This window comes from Peromyscus leucopus, chromosome 14 (genome assembly GCF_004664715.2).
Source record: "Peromyscus leucopus breed LL Stock chromosome 14, UCI_PerLeu_2.1, whole genome shotgun sequence".
Taxonomy (NCBI): Eukaryota; Metazoa; Chordata; class Mammalia; order Rodentia; family Cricetidae; genus Peromyscus; species Peromyscus leucopus.
The window spans coordinates 84,727,103-84,747,168 of record NC_051075.1 but is presented as its reverse complement, the minus strand read 5'-3'; the positions used below and the strand labels follow the sequence as shown (position 1 = coordinate 84,747,168).

General features: G+C 42.2%; 1 protein-coding gene across 2 annotated transcripts in view; it reads left to right on the top strand.

The window, feature by feature from the left end:
• The window catches only part of Dnah11 (dynein axonemal heavy chain 11), a 314,894-nt gene that overhangs the window by 247,770 nt on the left and 47,058 nt on the right, over nt 1-20,066 (top strand). For both annotated transcript variants that reach the window (XM_028880929.2, XM_037210919.1), the window contains exons 64-65: nt 543-778; nt 2,131-2,253. In XM_028880929.2, coding sequence (XP_028736762.1) covers nt 543-778; nt 2,131-2,253 — 359 coding nt within the window. The remainder of the gene's footprint in view (nt 1-542; nt 779-2,130; nt 2,254-20,066) is intronic.

Genomic DNA, 20,066 nt, shown 5'->3' with positions numbered 1-20,066 from the left:
GAGCCTATTGGGAGATTTGAAGTTCCTTCTCCCTCGTTGGGCTATAATAAAAAGCCTGGCTCTGCGCGCTGCTGGGCCAGGGGGAATCCAGGTTTTGGCTAAAACAAGCAGACAGGAGTGGAAGGCTGAGATTCTGAAGGAAATCTGGGAAGGGCTGTCAGAGAAGTGCCAGAACTGGGAGCAGGTTGGGAGGCCGAGATGGGAAGCTTCAGCCCTGAAAGACCATCATCTTGTTCATTTGGGTGAAGATGACGGGTTTCCTCCGACTGCACAGACTTCATTAGCCCACTCCAGAAAGGGAACCCAAGTGGACGCAGTTAATAAACTGGATCCCGGATCCACAGCTGACAGGATTCTGAAAGGTCTGTGTTCCATTGTTTCACGACGCAGGTTGCACTCGGCTTTGGGGAGTCTGCAGAGAATTCATGTGCGTTCTCTTGACTTCATTTTCTCTTGGCGCTGGGCTCATTTTCTTGTCTACCCCATCAGCCTTTCCCCTCTGCCATGCTGCTTGTTGATCCCATTCGACTTTGATTTCGAAGGTTTCCATCCCGATAACAGAAGGCCTGGACTTGATTGCCATGTTGACAGATGACGCTACAATAGCCACCTGGAATAACGAAGGGCTGCCCAATGACAGGATGTCAACGGAAAATGCCGCCATCCTTACACACTGCGAGCGCTGGCCCCTGATGATAGATCCTCAGCAGCAGGGAATTAAGTGGATCAAGAACAAGTATGGGCCTGACCTGAAAGTCACGCACTTAGGCCAGAAAGGGTAGGTGGGTCCTGATGCAGCTGTCTTTGTGTTAACCTGTTCTGAAGAGGGTCTGATGTTGACAGAGCCATCACTGTCTACCACTTTACAGCATTACAGTTGGGTGCCACTTGTTGATTTTCTAGCTCATATTTCTTATGAAGAATTTAAATTGAAAGACAGCCATGTTAGATAGAATCCAATTATTTTAAGGGTTTGAAAAATAAGAAAAAAGAAAAAAAACATTGTATCTGAGATTGAAAATACATTAACTTCCTAAGACTAATAATGAAAATGTGATATATTCCTTCTCTGGAGTGTTGGGTATATGGCAACAGAAGAATTGTGCTTGTAGGCTAACAATGCTTACAGCCACAGCCCTGAGTGCACTGTCTGCCTAGGAGATGCTAACATGGATACAGGTTCCCACGGTGGGTGCCCAGTCTCCTCGACTAGCTCTGTTGGTCGTTTTTTGAAAGTTGAGTCTGCTTAGATGCCATGTCACCGTGTCCTATAGCACTGGGTCTAAACAGTAGGAAGCTGTGAGCTCACAGCTGGCCTTCATTCAGCAGTGAATGGATCGTTTTAGACTTACTGATACAATCTGAAAAAAAAAATCACTTTGGATAGGGAGAGATTCTTTTTGGAGAGCAGACATGAAAGAAGAAGACAGTTTACCATTTGATGGACTTAAAAGTACGAAGACTAAGGGGTGGGTGTGGAGATGGCTCCATCAGCAGAGTGTGTGGCCTGCAAGTATGAGGACTTAAACTCAGTCTCCAGCATCCAGTACAAAGCTAAGTGTGGTTTGCAATCCGAGCCCTGGGGAGAGGGAGGCATGCGTGTCCCTGTGCTCGCTGGCCAGCAAGTGTCAAGTCAGTGAGAGCTTGTCACCAACAACAGGGTGGACAGCTCCTGAGAAACAATATCAGAAGCTGACCTCTGACCTCCACACATACATGAGTGCACGCGCACACACGCACACGCGCGCGCGCACACACACACTCACGCACACACACACTCACGCACACACACACATGTACATGCATAGAGACAGGTCTAAAAGTTTGATAAAACCAGTCACTTAGTTTCATTTATTCTAAATGGGCAAATGGAGTAAATGTAAATTTATGAATCTTGGGTCATTTATAGTTATTTCAAACACTGATTGTTATCAGAAGCAATTAATTTATATTTGACGGCAAATTTTCCTTCAAAATGTGACCCCAAATATATGGTGTGATACTGTGTTATGAAAGTTTCCTTTAAGCTCATTTAAAATAGCTACATAAAATACAATTTAATCATATAATTTTGGACATTTTTCTGTTCTTCTTTACCTCTTACCATCTCTGTTTGGACTGCTCTTTAAGGTTTTTAAATGCCATTGAGGCGGCCCTGGCCTTTGGTGACGTCATCCTAATTGAAAACCTCAAGGAATCGGTGGATCCAGTCCTTGGTCCTCTGCTTGGCAGGAACACCATTAAGAAGGGGAAGTAAGTGCTTCGCTGGTTTTTTAAACTGTGCCTGGTGCTGTGCCTTGTGCCCAGTGACTTTGCTGCTGTCTCTGGTTCTTGGTCTCATACAAAGACACCATCCACCGGTGTCTACGTGGTGAACTCCATCCCATTATAACTGTACCTTACAGCCAAACCAACCTCAGATAAACCAAACTCACTCCTCACTCTGCTTGGCAAATTTCCCCTGTGTAGTTACTTCCTGAATCCTAGACTGAGGATGTACTATCAGTCTGAGGATCGTCCCTGTGCTCAGTTTACGCCGCCTACTCTCTAAGTTCAGCCAAACACTCGGTGTCTGACTCTTCTGCATATCACTTGTATTTGCCTAGTATATTCTTAAAATAGACTTTAAGTGGTCAATATTTTGTTTTGTTTTTTCAAGACAGGGTTTCTCTGTGTAGTTTTGGAGCCTTTCCTGGAACTCGCTCTGTAGCCCAGGCTGGCCTCGAACTCACAGAGATCCACCTGCCTCTGCCTCCCGAGTGCTTGGATCAAAGGCGTGCACCACCACCACCCAGCTAAGTAGTCAATGTTTTTTTTATCAGCATCTAGTAATAACATCTAAAAAAAAACCCCATAGATTTACTGTGACAACTCTTTTTCTAGTATATTTAATATATACATATTACACACATACACATACACATACACACATTCAAAAGAGAGTCTATCTCAAGATTCCTGAAACTGTCCCTACACCACCAGTGGCAGGTCACCAAGAAAGGGTATGGCACTCTGCCTCACTCCTATCATACATATAACTGTCCAAATAGCTGCATTCCCCTTGGGATATTACATGTTCCAGAGTATTCTCCCAGGGGCATCTAAACTACTTCCAGGGAGTCACCATGTCACTTCTCTACAAGGGTCAGAAACAGGAGTTACGTCTTCAATCGAGCCTGGTTGGGGTCAGGGGACTGGGCTGCTTTAGGGAAAGTCGTCCTGGAGGATGGGGACATGGTAGTGCAAGCATGGGGATCCAAGTTTATATTCCATGTCACACTGGTGTGGCGCCACGTGTCTGCAATGCCAAACCTACTATGAGGTGGGAGATGGATGCAGAAGGATTCGCAGAGGCTGGAAGGCCGGCCAGCCTGAGGTGCAGTAAAGAACAAGACCCATCTCAGACAAGGTGGGAGGCAAAGATGGACACTTGCCTCTGCCCGCCACATGGGCACAGACAGAGGTATGGGGAGTTCTTCATTCCCATGCACACACATGCATGTGCACAGATGTACACATAAATCATTACTAAATTTCCTTCACTGAATAACTTTTTTCATTTTCGCTTGTTTTTCTTCACTAGGGTATAATTTTAAAACTTTCCCAAACTCATTCTTTTTGCCTCCCACTCTATCTCCAAGGTGTCTGTCTCCTTTTCCGTCACTGGATTTCTCCTGAAAGTAGAAGTGGGCTGACTTAACTAAGGGTGACTAACTCTTAGTCTCCAGCCAATTGCTGTGGTATTTATTATACAGCTTCCCAAGGAAATCAATTTAGAGTGACTGACAACTTATAATTGTTTAATAAACCAAAATTTACCCAGACATGCATTTAGAAAAATCTAATAAGCCACCTGACAAACTGTAACTCCTAACACAAATATAATTGTAGCTTTGTCTGATGTGCTAAAAGTACAGTGCAAAATCTCAGATGTCGCTGAAGAGAAATCCTTGTTATTAAGGCGCTGACTCTATGATGAAGACCTGAAATTTTTGTCAGTGAAATATGTATTCTCTAAACTTTAGCATCAACTTGCAACAGCACAATTTATATATAAAAAATGTGATGGTTCTCCATCACATACGTGTTTGGATAATCTGAGATTGTGCAATGCTGATAAATTTAAGACATGACTTCTGAAGGTGGATGGAGTGATGGCTTTGGGGTGGGGGTGCCCCAAAAACTTGAGTTTAGAAATAAGTCTCACAGAGATCATTAAGTGTCCTCACAATGTCAACCCAGAACCACGTCTTCCAAAGAAGTATCTAAGCTGCACCATGGCTCGGCAGGTAAAGATGCCTGCCACCAAGCCTGACAAACCGAGTTCCATCCCTGGGATCTACACATGGAAGGAGATAAACCTGCTCCTGCAAGTAGTCCTCTTAATCGACATGCACACCTTGGCATTCACGTGTGTGCATGCCCACACACACTCTACATAGTGAATAGTAACTCAGAAATATTTAAAGACCAAAGTAACATACCTTTTGTGATGCCTTATGTCACTTTAGCATCCTAAACCAAGAAAATATAATGTGATCCATAAGAATGTAACAAATGGAGACCAGAGAGCTGGCTCAGTACTTAAGAATGCTTGCCTTGCCGCTCTTCCACAGGACCTGAATTTGTCCCTCAGCACCCACATTAGGCAGTTCACAACCACCCTAATTCCAGTTCCAAGAGATCTGACACCTTCTTCTGGCCTCCAGGTACATGAGGCATACACATAAAACTAAAAATAAATCTTAAAAAATGCAACAAATGCGTAACAGAAGTGATGCCTTAAATTCATCAGTGTTGAGCTGTTTCAGATTATCCAAACACATATGTGATGGAGAACCATCAATTTTTTTTATACATAAATTGTGCTGTTACAAGTTAATGTTAAAGCTCAGAGAATATGTATTTACTGACAAAAATCTTAGGTCTTCATAATAGACATATCTAAAAAGTGTAACAAATGATATTTGCTGCAAGAAGTTGTTGCTTTAGTAATCCTGGCTGCTAAGTCTGTGTGTGTGAGCCACCTGCTTCAGGGGAATGAATATTAACTCTGTATTTCCAATTTTGCCTGCCTCTTTCCCACACGCAGGTGGGTTTAATGTTTCTTCAGAGACTACAGTGCTAGTGGAGTCTGTATATACCCTCTAAATAAACTCCTGGCTACTGCTGTATGTCATTTCCAAGCTTCTGCCAAGTAAATGGTGGTATGGTTTATGGAGAGATCTGTTGGTGGGAATAGATGTGGGGAAGGAGAGGATGACTGCTCTTCACAGACATTGAAAGACAAAGGTTCTTTTCAAACATTTATTCCCCAAAGACAGGGAGCAGTTGGCTATGTGAATGTGGAGCTTAATCAGATCTTGGCTAAACCAGTAGACAGAACAGCCACATGGAGACGTAGCTAAGCCACCAGCGTGGGTGTGATTATTTAGGGAGATGCTATCTAGTCAAAGAGCCGAGGGAACCCTTTCTTCATGTGAGAAAAATGGGGAGCTTGAGCTTAGCTAGGTTTTCTTGGATGCTGTTTGACAGTCCCATATGTAGAGACTCAGTTTCTTCTTTCTCCATCCTTCCTTCTCTGTCCTTCCTTCATCCTATCCTCCCTCCCTCTTCCTTCAGTGTTTTTGAGACTGAGTCTCTTATATCCCAAATTGGCCCCATAGTCTGTGTGTAGTCAGAGATGAGCTTGAACTTCTGATGCTGCTGCCTTACCTCCTAAGAACTGGGATGGCAGGCATGAACCGCCACACCGGGCTGTGGCTGAATAAACTTTCCAAATGAGTTGGCACTGTCACCTCGCAGTAGAATTCCTGTTAGTGCTGTGTCGATCATCAAAGTCTGACTCTTCTACCGCGTTGGTTCATTGTCTTAGGTGCTCAAGCGTATGGGTGGCATGCATGTGCCATGACATGCCTGGAGTGGTCAGAGGACATCTTGTCCCTTGTCTCCTTATACCAGTGGGTTCTAAAGATCAAATTCAGGTCATCAGACTTGATGACAGGCATTTTTACCCACTAAGACATCTCACTGGTCCCTAATCTTCCATATTTAATGTCTCCCACACATAAAACATCCTCTACCATTCTGCCCTTTTTTTGGCTCCAGTTCAATATGCTTAATTTTCTTCACTTCTGCGCTCACTGTAAGATCTCTGCAGATAGGAACCATGTGCTGTGTGCCCCTAAAAGATGAGTTTAACCAGAGCAAAAATGGAACAGTGAGACACAACTCTATTTCTGGAACTGAGGCAGTCTAGGTATAAGAATAATGGAAAACAACTCAACGTATCAGCTAGAGGGTTTCTTTTTAAATGTATCAGTAAATAAGAGGGTGGAGGAGTATAACCAAAAACAGAACAGAGAGAGAAAGCTGGTTTTGCTTCCTGTGGGTACCTCATACAGTTTGATGATCTGGGGTTTCTCTTTTGATGAATGTTGTATGGTGTGGAGATGCCCATGGATATTCAAATTCAGTGGTCAGCTGAGAAATTCCTGTATAACACTGTGAGTCATACCTTCTGTTTAAGGACAAACTTGTTTTAAAGTAATAAAGAAAAATCAATGTTGTAGCAAAAGAAAACAAGACACTTTTTTTTCCTTTACTCTGAGACAGGAAGGAGATTTTATATATATTATATATTATACATCATATACATGTGTATATATACAGATATGTTCTCTGAGGATTTGTAATCAGAAGCTTTGCATTTTATGGGTTTTCCCTAAAAGCCTTATTCTAGTCATTTATTTTAAAAGGGCTTTGTGTAGATCATGCTTTAGTGAATTTGACAGAAACAAACAATTCTGGCTGGAATGATAAAGCTAGACCTCAGTGAGTTGTCAAAGACATAACTCTAAGGAACATTAACTCATAAGCAAATAGCAAACGACTCAAAAGATATTGAAATAAATGACAAGGAGCTGAGAAAATCCAGGTCTCATTGAAATTTAAGAATTCTGCATTTTTCTTCTGATGAAAATATGCTTTTTAGTCACTTAGAGTCCATCTTGTGTTGTGGACCGTGCACTATTAACTTTCCCTACTGTTTTGCATTATATTTCTTATCATTTTCACTAATCCCTTTTTATCCTGTTTTAGGAATACCTTACCTTGCTTGGCAACATGAGTTTGGGTTAACTGTGTGTATACATGTACCATCATCTCCATAGGCTTTGACAATGGGAAGAAAGTTAGTGCCATGCTCAACCCACTGCCTTGAACTAGTTGTCCAAACATTGCCAAGAGTCTTTGGGGCTTATGCACGAACTTGTTGTTGGAATCTAGCATCCGAGTAGAAGGATTGAGAGCAAATATGCTTCAGATATTAGTCTGTCTATTCTTGGTTGCTGATTGGGAGTGACAGGAAAAGTATTGGTTCAGGACCCCCAGGGCCAAGTTCTCAGCACAAAGGAGATTTATTTCTCTCAGAGGGACAGAGGGCAGGGAAAAAGAGACAAAGACAGGAGATAGAGGACAAGGAAGAAGGAGAAGGGAACAAGGGAGAGGGGACAGGGGTATTTGTCCTTGAGGACAAAGAACTGATTCTAGATAGAAAGGAGACAGACATGGCCCATAGGCAAATGGAGGTTTATAAAGGTGAAATGGGAACCTCCAACCCCCATTAGGATGAGGTGTTTAATTTTAATTGGGCGTATTAGTTGGGTGAACCAAATGGGGCTTTTCATTGCTGGATTTCAGTATTTTGATGGCTGGACCTTGGTATAGGCCACAGGAGGAGGAATGGCTTGGTGACCATGTTTGTCTTTCTATGATGTCAGAATTTATTGAAAAGCAGTAGATTCACTCACAAGATTAAGCAGCTTCCATGACATCAACTTATTGTATGATCAGCCTCCCTTGATAGCTTGGCTGAAATGAAAACAGATTCTTTTATTCTGATCTTATTTACTAATGCTAACTTTCACATCACAGAGCACACAGTAACTATATCTGTATTCATTCACACAAGTGTCTGAACAAACACAAGTTTAAAAGGCTGTAGCCAAATCCAAACGGTTTCAGAAGTGGGCTGAGAGTCTGTACCAAAGAGATAAAGGGCAGATCACTGTAGGGGGGCAGGCTGCTGCTGGACCTGCTGGAGAAGGGTTGAGAGTTCGGCTGCTTGACAAGAGGCCGGACTGGGTCCAGAGCAGGAAATGGGTTAGAAACAAGACAATTCATGGCCAGGTCCAGAAGGGCAAATGCCAAACAGGTAATGGTCAGGCAGGCAGCTGAGTAAGCTCTGTCAACAGAGGGAACCCAGCTGAGCCTAAGGCTCCTGGGACAGTCAGGGAGTCCTCACCATATGACCTGAGTACCAGGTGCCAGATGTCAGGGTGCTGTGGGGCCATACCCTCACAGTATTAGGTGTCCATCACTTTACAGGGTTTCAGTGAGGGAGTCACACCCTTGCCAGTCTTGTACGTCCAATAAGTTATTGGACGTGGTTTCTCTTATGTAATTTTAACATACCCATGTGCCCCTACTTTCTTAGTATACCCCAATAAACGTATAGGATAGCTCCCTCTCTTTTCCCAGGCTGTGCTGGATAAGTATGACCTGACCAGACAGTCCCAACTTCTGAGGCTACCCAGGATCTGGGGTCATCCTTCTCCCTCAAAATGGAGCCAAAATCTACTTATCTAATGGAGTCTCTTCGGGCAAGCAAAGCACAGCTGTTTGTACAATAGGACAGAGTCAGACATAGCTTGACCTCAGCACACACATGTGATGTTTACTCTTTTCTTTGATACTTAACTAAGATGATAAGATCAGTGTGTGGCCAACTCTGAGCATGAACGGATGCTGAGCCAGAACTCCTGAGGTAGGACATTGTCTTTTGATGTCAGAAATGTAAACTAACCCGCAGGGAACTATGAGGCAGATGAGCAAAGAGTTGAGGATAAGGGAGGTGTCTTCATGATCCATGATATTTTAATCACTTCCAAGAGGGATGGAAGGTTTGAGTTGTTGTTTTTTTTTTTTTTTTTTCATTTTGGTACTTAATGCTGACACTATAAAATCTGAAGTATGTGAGCTGGAGAGATGGCTCAGTGGATAAGAGCACTGGCTGGTCTTTCAGAGGACCTGATTAATCCCCAGCATCCACACGGCAGCTCACAACCTCCTGTAACTCCATTTCTAGAGGTTCTGGCACCCTCTTCTGGCTTCCACCAGGGGCGCCAGACATATGCATGCTGCACAGACATAGATGTGGGCAAAACCTCTAGACGTATGAAATTTTAAAAAATTAAATATACACAAAATCCATAGGATATAAAAGGATAATAGTATGCATTTGCCATGTGCATTGCTCTGACCCCCCTCAAACCGTTTTGGGCCCCTCCTGTCCCATTCTGCCTCCTCTTTCAAGGGCAATCAAGACTTTTGCCTTTTGCTGGTTATCTCTTTACTTTATTTACAATAATTTTGTCATATATGTGTGTGATCTTAAATGATATACTGCTTAGCTTTCTTTGATTTGAGACTTTATAAAAAATATCATACATATCATACCTCATGCAATTTAAATAGAACTTGATTTTTTATTTGATATTTTGTTCTAAGATTTACTTATATTATTGCTTTTAGCTCTAGTTTATTCTTGTGTTTCTTTTCCTTTATCTGCTTTTTTAGTGCTGAAGATCTAACCCAGGACCTTGTGCTTGTTAAACAAATATTCTCCCACCAAGCTACACACTACCCTCCCATTTCATTACTGCAAAGTTCAATGTTGTGATTTTTCCCTATATTAATTTGAAGTTCTTATTGCAGGGCATTTAGGCTAGCTTATTTTTTATATTAGAAGCCACACAACTCCAAATATTATATAGATTAATCCTATACACATGTACAGACAGCACAGTAAAAGGATCTTCTGAGTTTGTACTTGGGAATGGAATGATTGTGTTGTAAAGTATATGTACTGTCAGCTATAAAAGCTAATACCATGGGGCTGGGGGAGATGACTCAGTCAGTATAGTGCTTGCTGGGTGAGTGTAAAGTTCTAAATTTACTTTTCAAAACCCGTCAGGTATAGCTGCACGTGACCATAATCACAGTTCTGGGGAGGCTGAAGCAGGAGGCCATGGAGCTTGTTGGCCAGTCATTGAGCTTGAAGCTCAATGAGAAACTCTGCCTCAAATACACGGTGAAGAGCTATTGAGGAAGACAAGTTGATTTCTGGCCTCTGCATGAGCACACATACACATGTGCATGAGAACACACACACACACACACACACACACACACACACACACACAGAAAGAGAGAGAGGGGGGAGAGGGAGAGGGAGAGGGAGGGGGAGGGAGAGGGAGAGGGAGGGAGAGGGAGAGGGAGGGAGGGAAGGAGGGAGAGAGAGGGAGGGAGGGAGAGAGAGGGAGGGAGGGAGAGGGAGGGAGGGAAGGAGGGAGAGAGAGGGAGGGAGAGAGAGGGAGAGGAAGGGAGGGAGAGGGAGGGAGAGAGAGAGAGAGAGAGAGAGAGAGAGAGAGAGAGAGAGAGAGAGAGAGAGAGAACGAACTTGGTTTTCCAAAGTATTAAGTGCTTATTTGCCTGTTAGTATTATATAATTATGATGTCTTTCAGAAAGTCAGATTAGGAACCTCCACTCTAGCTGTTTTTATAATCCAAAAGATTTCTATATTAATCCTCTTAGTTATCCCTTCCTATGAGGGACCATTTCCACCTCTTACATTTTCTCTACTCTGACATTGACATGAAAAATCTATAGGTGCCATGTTCTGAGAATAGTTTTTCCCAACAAAAGATTAAGCAGTACTTTGAAAATTTTTTAATATTTTAGCAATCATATTGTCTCTACCTGATGAGATATTTAAAACAAAATAAATTCTTTTTTTTAAGATTTATTTATTTATTATGTATACAGAAGAGAGCGCCAGATCTCATTACAGATGGTTGTGAGCCACCATGTGGTTGCTGGGAATTGAACTCAGGACCTTTGGAAGAACAGTTGGTGCTCTTAACCTCTGAGCCATCTCTCCAGCCCTAAATTCTTGCTCCTTCATTTAACTCACATATTTTTAAGTGAAGAACTTTTAAAAATATTCGCATATATGAAAACTTGAAGGGAATATGGAAACAGAATAGATCAGTAGAAGTAAGATTATTTTTACTTGCTTAATCCAATAAATAAAAACCGAGAGAAAAATGACAATGGGGGAAGCTGATGCAGCCTGAGTAGGAGAGCCCCGAGTTTGTAATGCCACAGGATCATGAACTGGCGGGCGAGCGTCACCTTGGGCTCTCACAGACTAACTTACATTTGAAAATTTTCCCATAGATCTTGCTTTCTGGCCTCCAAGCTGAACAGTTTACTTAAGTTTCTATCCCCTTTTATTTCTGTCTCTGTGTCCATGTTTTTCTTTACATTTCTAAGACAAGACAATGTTAAAAGTTTAAAAATGGGTTGTGGAGGGAGACTTTAAGAATCCCAAAACTAACTGTTCTCCAGCAACCCTCTGTTACAGTCCCTGGGGACAGGAAGGACCGTGTACTAACCCTTCTACTGAGAGCCCCAGTGCTCACAAAGTTCTCAACTATTAATAGTGTTTGTATTTATTTTGCTTGTTTATTTGGGGAAGGCCTTTAAAAAACCACTGTTAGCTTATTTTTGTTCATAATAAATGTATGTGCAACGTTTGTGATATATAGCATAGTCCAAAAGTTGAAGTTCATTAAAAATTGGAATGTTGTAGAGTATGAAGTAATGAATACTAATTACTCCTTTCATGTCTGACAGCTCCCTGTGGACCAATACATCAGCCCAGACTTTAATTTGGTTCGAGTAATGGTTTCATCAATAGTGCATTAAATCTGTGTTTGAGAAGATATACAGTTGAACCTGACCCACACTGTAGATACCTGCCATAAAAGGGCCGTAGGCTGTCAACAGCTGGATAATTACAAATAATTAAATCCACCTAACTCCAGACAATCCTAATTTTATATAAAATATATCTTAACATATCAATCGACAGAAAACATATCTGGGAAGATTTATCAACATGTATTTTTTTCCAAAGCAAATTTACTGGCTTCCATATTAGAGAAGTTGCTGAACTGTGAAGCATCTTTATAAAATTACATCTCTTTAATCTTTCAAATCCCCATAAGTATTATGGAAGTCAGTTCTGAACTTTAATCTTACCCAGAGTAACCTCACTGCAAAATGAATGTTCATTTGTTTCTCAGAAAATAAATATTTTTTAAGAATAATTTTTACTTCTTTCTGCATTTACTCCTCATATAATCTTTTAACAATAGTCTGTCTTAGAGACCCGGAGCTGGGTAACAGCTATTTGATATAAAATTTCATTTTACAAAAATAACACAGAATAAAGGAGACAACCTTTTGTTGACATTTGTTTGACAATGACTGGCTTTCCTCACAAAGAATTGCCTTGTCAGTTTCCAGTTACTAAATGTTATTTTGGTAGTGGTGTAATATAATCATGACATGGTTAACTGGGAGACCTGTCTGAAGAGATCTCAAGTAAGACCCACTTTGTGCCTTCATTCTTGTTCTCCAAATATAGAACTCAGCATTCTAGTCTCTTCTACCTTCTAAATTCAAAATAAAATTTTTATTGTCGGGAAGAAACACTACAACACCTTTTCCATTCCAAACTTAAGTCCAGGTTGTACAAAGAAATATAAAGTGTCATGATGAAGGTCTTATAAGCAGGCCTCGCTGTCAAGGGATCTGGCTCTTAGATTTTATCTGAAAATGATTATCAAACCCTGCCCCAGATGTAAAAGAAACAAAGAACCTTTGATTCTTTTCTTCAGAAAAGCAATCCTCTAAAACAACCAAAAGTAATGGTTCCGGAATCTTTTTGACACCATGCTATGTTTCAATATGATTGGCCGGGGAGTAGGGGGTAGGGGAGACAGAGAGACGAGTGTGTGTGTGTGTGTGTGTGTGTGTGTGTGTGTGTGTGTGTGTGTGTGTGTGTGTGTACTTACTTCAAGGGAGGTAATTTTCTTTTAGTTTGCTTTTTGCTTGTTGTTCTTCTGTGCAGTGTTACCTGGAGTTCTAAAACATCTTTTTTTGTTTTGTTTTGAAATTCCGATTGAAGTCAGCTTTTACCTAGAGGGACAGGCTAGCTATCTGAACTCACTTGTGTGAAGGGGCAAGCAGATTAACTCATTTCTGATCCTCCTGGGGCTGCCTTCCTCACCTTCAGGGCTCGCCAGCTGTGAGGCTTTCAGCCCAAGCCTTTCTGGAGAAACTGGGTTTGACCAACTAGCACCGCCCTTCCTGCTGGGGTTGCTAAGTTACCGCTCAGCGCTCGGCTCCACACACCTGAGCTTTTTGGCTATTCTCTCAGCAGTAACGGCAGGGACTCATTTTAAACAGCAGGGTGGACCGGAAGGCTTTTAGATGTCCATTGAAAAGTTGATTTCTTCTCTGGAGTGTGCTTTTACGCCCAAGTAGTGGGTCTCTATTATTTATTTACCATAAAACCTACCTTCTGTCTTTACCTGAATTGTCCAAATTAGAAAAAAGAACATTCTATAGAATACTACACAGTATCTTTAGACAGTTCTCCAAACCTCAGATCCTACAAATCCTTTTGCAAGCATCCACCTGGAGCATTCCTCGTGAAGACGCTGACCTGCTATGGAAGCCAGTCTTTACTCTAAATGGATTATGACGTTTTCTGTGTTTGGTTTTGGGTGACTGTTAAAAATAGTGATGGCATTTGCTTTGGTACTAAGAATATCTGGTCACCTCAGAAATCTCTTTAGGTTTCTGTCATTCAAAACAGATAACATCTCAGTTGTAAGGTGCTGTCTGGAGAAAGGCTCCAGTCAATGTAAAGGGCTCCCTTGGTGTGCAGATGAGCATCCCAGAGATTCAGACTCCTCATTCTGTGAGGAACAATGGTGGGTACTTTTAACATCAGCACTTGGGAGACAGAGGCAGGCAGAGTTAATTCCAGGCTAGCCTGCTCTACATAGTGATCTCTAGACCACCCAGGGATACACAAGGAGATCCTGTTTCCAAGAAAGGAAGGAAAGGAAGGGGAAAAGGAGGGGAGGGAGGGGAAGGAAAGGAAAGGAAGAGAGGAAGGGAGAAAGGAAAAGGAAAAGAAAGTGAAAAAAAATGAATACGTATTTTTTTGTTTAAAATTGTTTTAGAGAAGGAGAACAATTTTTATTTTATCCAAAACTCAGGATGGAGATGATTTGAGGACAATGATAAGGCTTGGGGGTGAAGAGAGACTGAAATTCAGAAGATACAGTAGCTCTAGAGAGCATGGTCTAGAATATTCTATGATATTCCTCATATTTCTTTTTTAAACTTTTATAAAACGTATTCTAAAAAATCTGTGTATAGAAAAAAACATTACACATCTAAACTAACAAGACTCAAAGTCCATTCAACTTAAGGAGCTTATATAAACTTAGATCTGACAACTGAAGTGTGAAGCGTCTCGTTAGATTTTACACTTTCAGTAGCAATGTATTTTTATGCACTTATCCACCAACCAAACCAAGAGTCTATTACAGAATGAAGACAAAAATATGGCTTTATTTCCTCTTTCAAAACTTGTGTCCATTGTCTGTGCTTTATTACATCATTTCGATCCTTCCCTGTCCTCCTTTCAGCCCCTCCCATCTCTCCAACCCTACTTCTCTCAAATTCATGGCCTCTTTTTCTTTGTTTCTCTCTGTCTCTGTCTCTGTCTCTGTCTCTTTCACACACACACACACACACACACACACACACACACACACACTGCCTAATACATAAATACTACCTGGTGAGTGTGTTTAGTGTTGCTTGTAGTATATGGTTTCAGGACTAACCACTTGATATTGGATAACCAATTTAGAGGCTCATTCCTGGGGTGTAAGCAGAAGTTTCTTGTCCCGACTCTTTGTTCCTAAATACCTGGCAACTGCTTACCAAATTACCACAGAGAGGCTTATATTAATTATAAATGCTCAGTTGATAGCTCAGGCTTGTTACTAGCTAACTCCTACACTTAAATTAACCCATAATTGTTATCTAAGTTTAGCCACATGGCTTGGTACCTTTTCTCGGTACAGCATTCTCATCTTGCTTCTCTGTGTTTGTCCAATTCTCTGACTCCACCCTTCCTCCTCCCAGAATTCTCCTAACTTGACTCTCATGCTCAATCTCTTCCTGCCCAGCTATCAGCCAGTCAGCTTTTTATTAGAAAATGAGAGTACTACACATCCATAGTGTGGAAAAGGATTGTTCCGCAGCACTAGGGGAAATTATTTCTCCTGCTCTTGGCATTGCCTGGCTGCCTGCAGTTCTCTGACTGTGTGGGGGGCTCTGTAGTTCCCACCTCCGGGTAAGCATGCCCGTGGGTGCGATCATTCTACAGGTCTTGCTTGGGCAGCTGTGTTGTTGAGCTATCGTGAATGACGAATCCTGTCAGTTCTAGGAGACACAATCTCACAGCAGATTTCCTGGCTCTTTGGCCCTTAATATCTTTCTGCCCTCTTCTGTGATGTTCCCTGAATCATAGCAGCAGGAGTTGAGTTTTAGATGTACCCAGTGGGGCTGTACGCTCCGTGATAAGTTGTTTTCTGTATTTTGGATGGTGGTGGTTTTCTGTGATGGTTTCCCTCAGTTACAAAGAGAAGATTCTTGGATGAGTGAGAGGAGCTACACTTATCTGTGGATATAGATAAGTGAAGCTGGGCGGTGGTGGCGCACGCCTTTAATCCCAGCACTCAGGAGGCAGAGCCAGGCGGATCTCTGTGAGTTTGAGGCCAGCCTGGGCTACCAAGTGAGTTCCAGAAAAGGCGCAAAGCTATGCAGAGAAACCCTGTCTCGGAAAACCAAAAAAAAAAAAAAAAGATAAGTGAGTAAAAAAAAAGAAATTTTTTTAAAAAAGGACATGATTGGTCCTAGGTATGGTAGAGGCGAAGGTTTACTGTAGATAAAAGGGAGAGCATAGCCAGAGGCAGGGACATCTGGGAGAGTCCAAACTGGACATGACCGGATTAAGGCAGGTCATGTGAGGAGAATGGGAGGGGAGATGGGAGAACCAGAGCAAGAGGCCAGGAAGGGAAAGGGTAGATGAAAAGGCCCCAAAGGACTGGCATAGCAGAATGCCGGGATTATACAGGCGAGGGCAGGCGGGGGGAGGCCAGACCCTGGGCTGGAGAAGTTTAGGGAGTGAGGTATGCCATCCAGGAGGGCATGTGACAGGTAGAGACTGAGGGATGCTGAAAGAACATGGCAGCCAGCATCCACTCTGATATGTTAAATCTGCACCTTTTGTCTGGGGTTTGATACCTATCGTCAAGTATTTAGTAAGTATTTAGATTTCAGGTAGGAAGCATGTTTGTTTAGTAGAGTGTAGTAGTAGTAGGTAGGTAAGTTATCCTCTAAGATCCATGGCCTCCCTAACCCCAGCTAGCTGGCTAAGTTTTTAGTACCAGCATAATTTCCCTCCTTTCGAGTGTGCCTTAATCAAATTAGATGGCTGTTGGTCATTGCCAAGACATGAGTGCCACTATTATACCCTTAGGGAAGTCTTGCCATGAGGGTCCTTGCTATGGAAACTCCATATTTTAACCCCCAGCTTCAGAATCTCACCTTAGTGCCATTGGTGCTGTCTCTTGAAGGCCACGGCTCTGGCTTTTAGGAACCTCTGGTAACAGCCCTCTGAGTACAGGCCTGCAAAAGAAGTGCTATGAAAATCAGCCAGTAAACTCTGCCCATGTGTTCTCAATGTGTGCATCCTGATACCGCCACCGCTGCAGTGGTGACGTTCCAGAATACATTTGGGCTGGATTTTGAATGGACTTTGAAAGAATTCCAATATTTCCAGTATACCTTGTCTTTTTTCAAACCTGACCTATGAAAGCTCAATTTTAGTTCATGTGTATTTGCCAATGATTATCATTATTTCAGAAGCATTAATTCTACTACATATCCTCTGCTTTTCCTGGAAGCCAGAGTTCTGTAACTTTCATGTAAATTGTGTGACTTATTTTTTAAAGGTATAAATTAAGTAATTCAGACAGTAAATATATTTACTAGAAATTACAGATCCTGGACTAGGTTTGGGCACTTGAATTATTCATAAACAACAGAATTTCTAACTGAAGATCAGCAGGCCATGTGCTGGGAGCCACATCTGTTTTTCCTATAGCTTCCTCAGGTTGGTCCCAAGTCAGCTGTATCCTCCATGCCCTCTCATGATCAATGGCGAGACGGGTTGACAGTGAGCACCAATTAGTCTGCTGTGTAATAAAGTGAAACAGATTTTACACCGGGTGTCTCGAGACCCAGGTCCTAGTTAGACCCGGCCCTGCCAGGCAACCATGACCTTGGGCAATCATAGACTCTTTGGGTCCATAAAACGAACCTAGAGGGGCTCAGCTTGTTCCAAAATTGCTACTCTACTAGGTGAGCCAGACTGCCCTTGACTCACATGCCCTAGCCAATTAGACCATAGTGTTTGCCCTGGGAAAAATTTCATTTCATTTTAGTTCTGAGCTGTACTAATAAGTCTCTCACCTCCAAACCATCCCATCCCATCCAGCAAGAAAGGGAGGGGTAGCTAACTCCTTGGGAGAGTGTAAAAAATGCCCTCCATGAGCAACTGTACCACAGATTCAGAAGTTCTCCCACATGAGAATCTTACTGTAACACTGTGGTAGTCGGGGGGAACAACAGAATATTCTTCAGTGTTCTTGAGGGCAGCAGGGCAAGACTTTGCTTTAAACAAAAATCTGCACTTCCTACTTCTGGGTCACTTCCCACAGCTCCAAGGAGGCATGGTGGCCTTGGGTACTTGGAAGTCAACCTTGGGAAGCAATAGCATGCATCTGTTTGCTTTCCCACCCCTCTGGTTAATGCTGTTGTGTTTTAGAGTCTTCAAATCAGAAGAGAGTGTTAACAGTCTGTTTAATTTTCCCAGGCAGGAGATTAGCCAAAAATTAACCTAGCAGCAATGATAAAACCCACTGTGTCATTATGCAATTTTTGCCTTTCATAGATCATAAACACCCCAATTGAGGGTAATTTACTGTCCCTGGGGAACCTCAAGCCATCAAATGATGCTTCTGAGCAAGGCTAAAAACCAGTTTATAGGCAGCTCCCTTCCACAGCAGAGCCCCTACCCACCATTAACTCTTTTCTTTTTTAATTTATTATTTATTTAGTATGTGTATTTATTAGGTAGTATTTATTATTATTTAGTGTATGTGCCTCAATGTGGAAGCCAGAAATTTGATGCTAAGTATCGTCTCCAGTTGCTTGCCATCTTAATTTTTTGAGATTGAACAAGGGGCTTACTAACTCATCTAGCTGGCTTGCCAGCTAGCCCCAGGATTCCTTCAGTTTCCATCTCCCCAGTGTTGACAGTACAGGCGTGCACCGGCACCGAGATCCTCGTGTGGCTGCTGAGGACCAAACTTGGGGCCCCCTGTTTGTACAGTGAGCACCTTGTGACCTGATCCCATCCCCAGCCCTGTCATTCTGCATGGGGAAAACCAGGCCCGGCACAGCAGATGCACACCCTGGCTCCTAAACGGAGGTGTGCAAGTGCCTCACGGTCCGCGTGGGTGCACCAGTGAGATACGGAGCTAACCAGAGTGCATTACAGAGCACTCACTGTAAAGAAGATACATACTGACTAAATGTTTAACCAGATGAAAACTTCATTGTACCCAAAAGTGACACCTGAGAAGTCCATGCTTAATGTTGGCCTTTCTCCTGAACTGTCCTTGAAAACCTAGAGACAGGTTATCAGTGATACACCCTAGGGATCAGAACCATTGGTTAGTGTTTGGCTTTCAGCAGAAATCACAATACCACACTAACTAAGATCTAGAGAAGAAATGGGCCAGGAGCCTGCCAAGGTGTAACCCATGGGCAAAAATGACTTTAAAGGGTTATAAACAACAAGAACATCTAAGACATGGATAGATCCACAGAGCTGATACCATCAGATCCTTATACAACAAGCATTGACCAGTTTCTGCTCTAGAGTGATTTCTTACTGAGGCCAAACTACTGTCTACAGTCACAATGTCTTCATTTTCGATACTAGAACCAGAAGTATTTTGGTTTGACATTTTTTTTAATTGTTGGAGTTATTACATGGACATAATGAGATATATTTGGGATGTGAATCTAGCACCTAATCATGAAATCTATGTATGTACCACATACGTCTGACACACCTAGACTGATGGAGATCTTGCCCATGTTTTATTGTACCTGTACTTGGACCATGGCCCATCACAGGGGTCGGGGATGGGATTTACCTTGTGAGATCCTGTTAGTTCTCAAAAAGATGTATATTTGAGGTTTGCAGCTTGCTTCCAAAAGTAAATTAGCTATGATGATGGTGGTTTGGAGTCTCGTGGGCCTGTTAGTACATACACAAATGCACACACTACACATAGCAAAGTTAATTTGAGTTTCACCACAGTTCTTCATATGGCCATGGTGAGCTCTTCCAAGCTCTCGATTAGTTTAGCCTTCCTCTTTCACATAATGGCACCATCTGTGATCTTACTGGCTACTTGTGTATTTCCTTGGAGAAAAGGCTATCCGATTCTGTGCTCATCTTTTAGCAGGGCAAATCTTTGATCTTTTTGTGCCTATCACATGGCAAGGATTTGGTGGGTACTGATAATCTGCTTGTCCGGGACATTGAGTATCAGCAGCATCCTGTGCTGTATGGTCCTTTCTGACTTCCTCCCATTTGTCTCCGGGGTAACATTTGCATCTCATCTTTGAAGAACAATCTCTTCCTGTATTTTGCCTGTCTTCTGACTGAGCAGATCTTTGTCCTTTACATATACCTGTCACATTGTGGGTATTTGATGCATAGAATAATGACTGACTGTATACTTAAAATATTGTTCTCACAATACCTATTATTAGGAAGTTCTCACAATACCTATATTTATAAGAGCAGAAATCTAATTTGTCTTGGAAATAACTAGATGCCCTGTACTTGGAAGGCTCTCTGACAACCTGGCATAGTAGATGTGTTCAGTTGCTATTTAAAAGAGGACAGCACAAAGAAGACAAA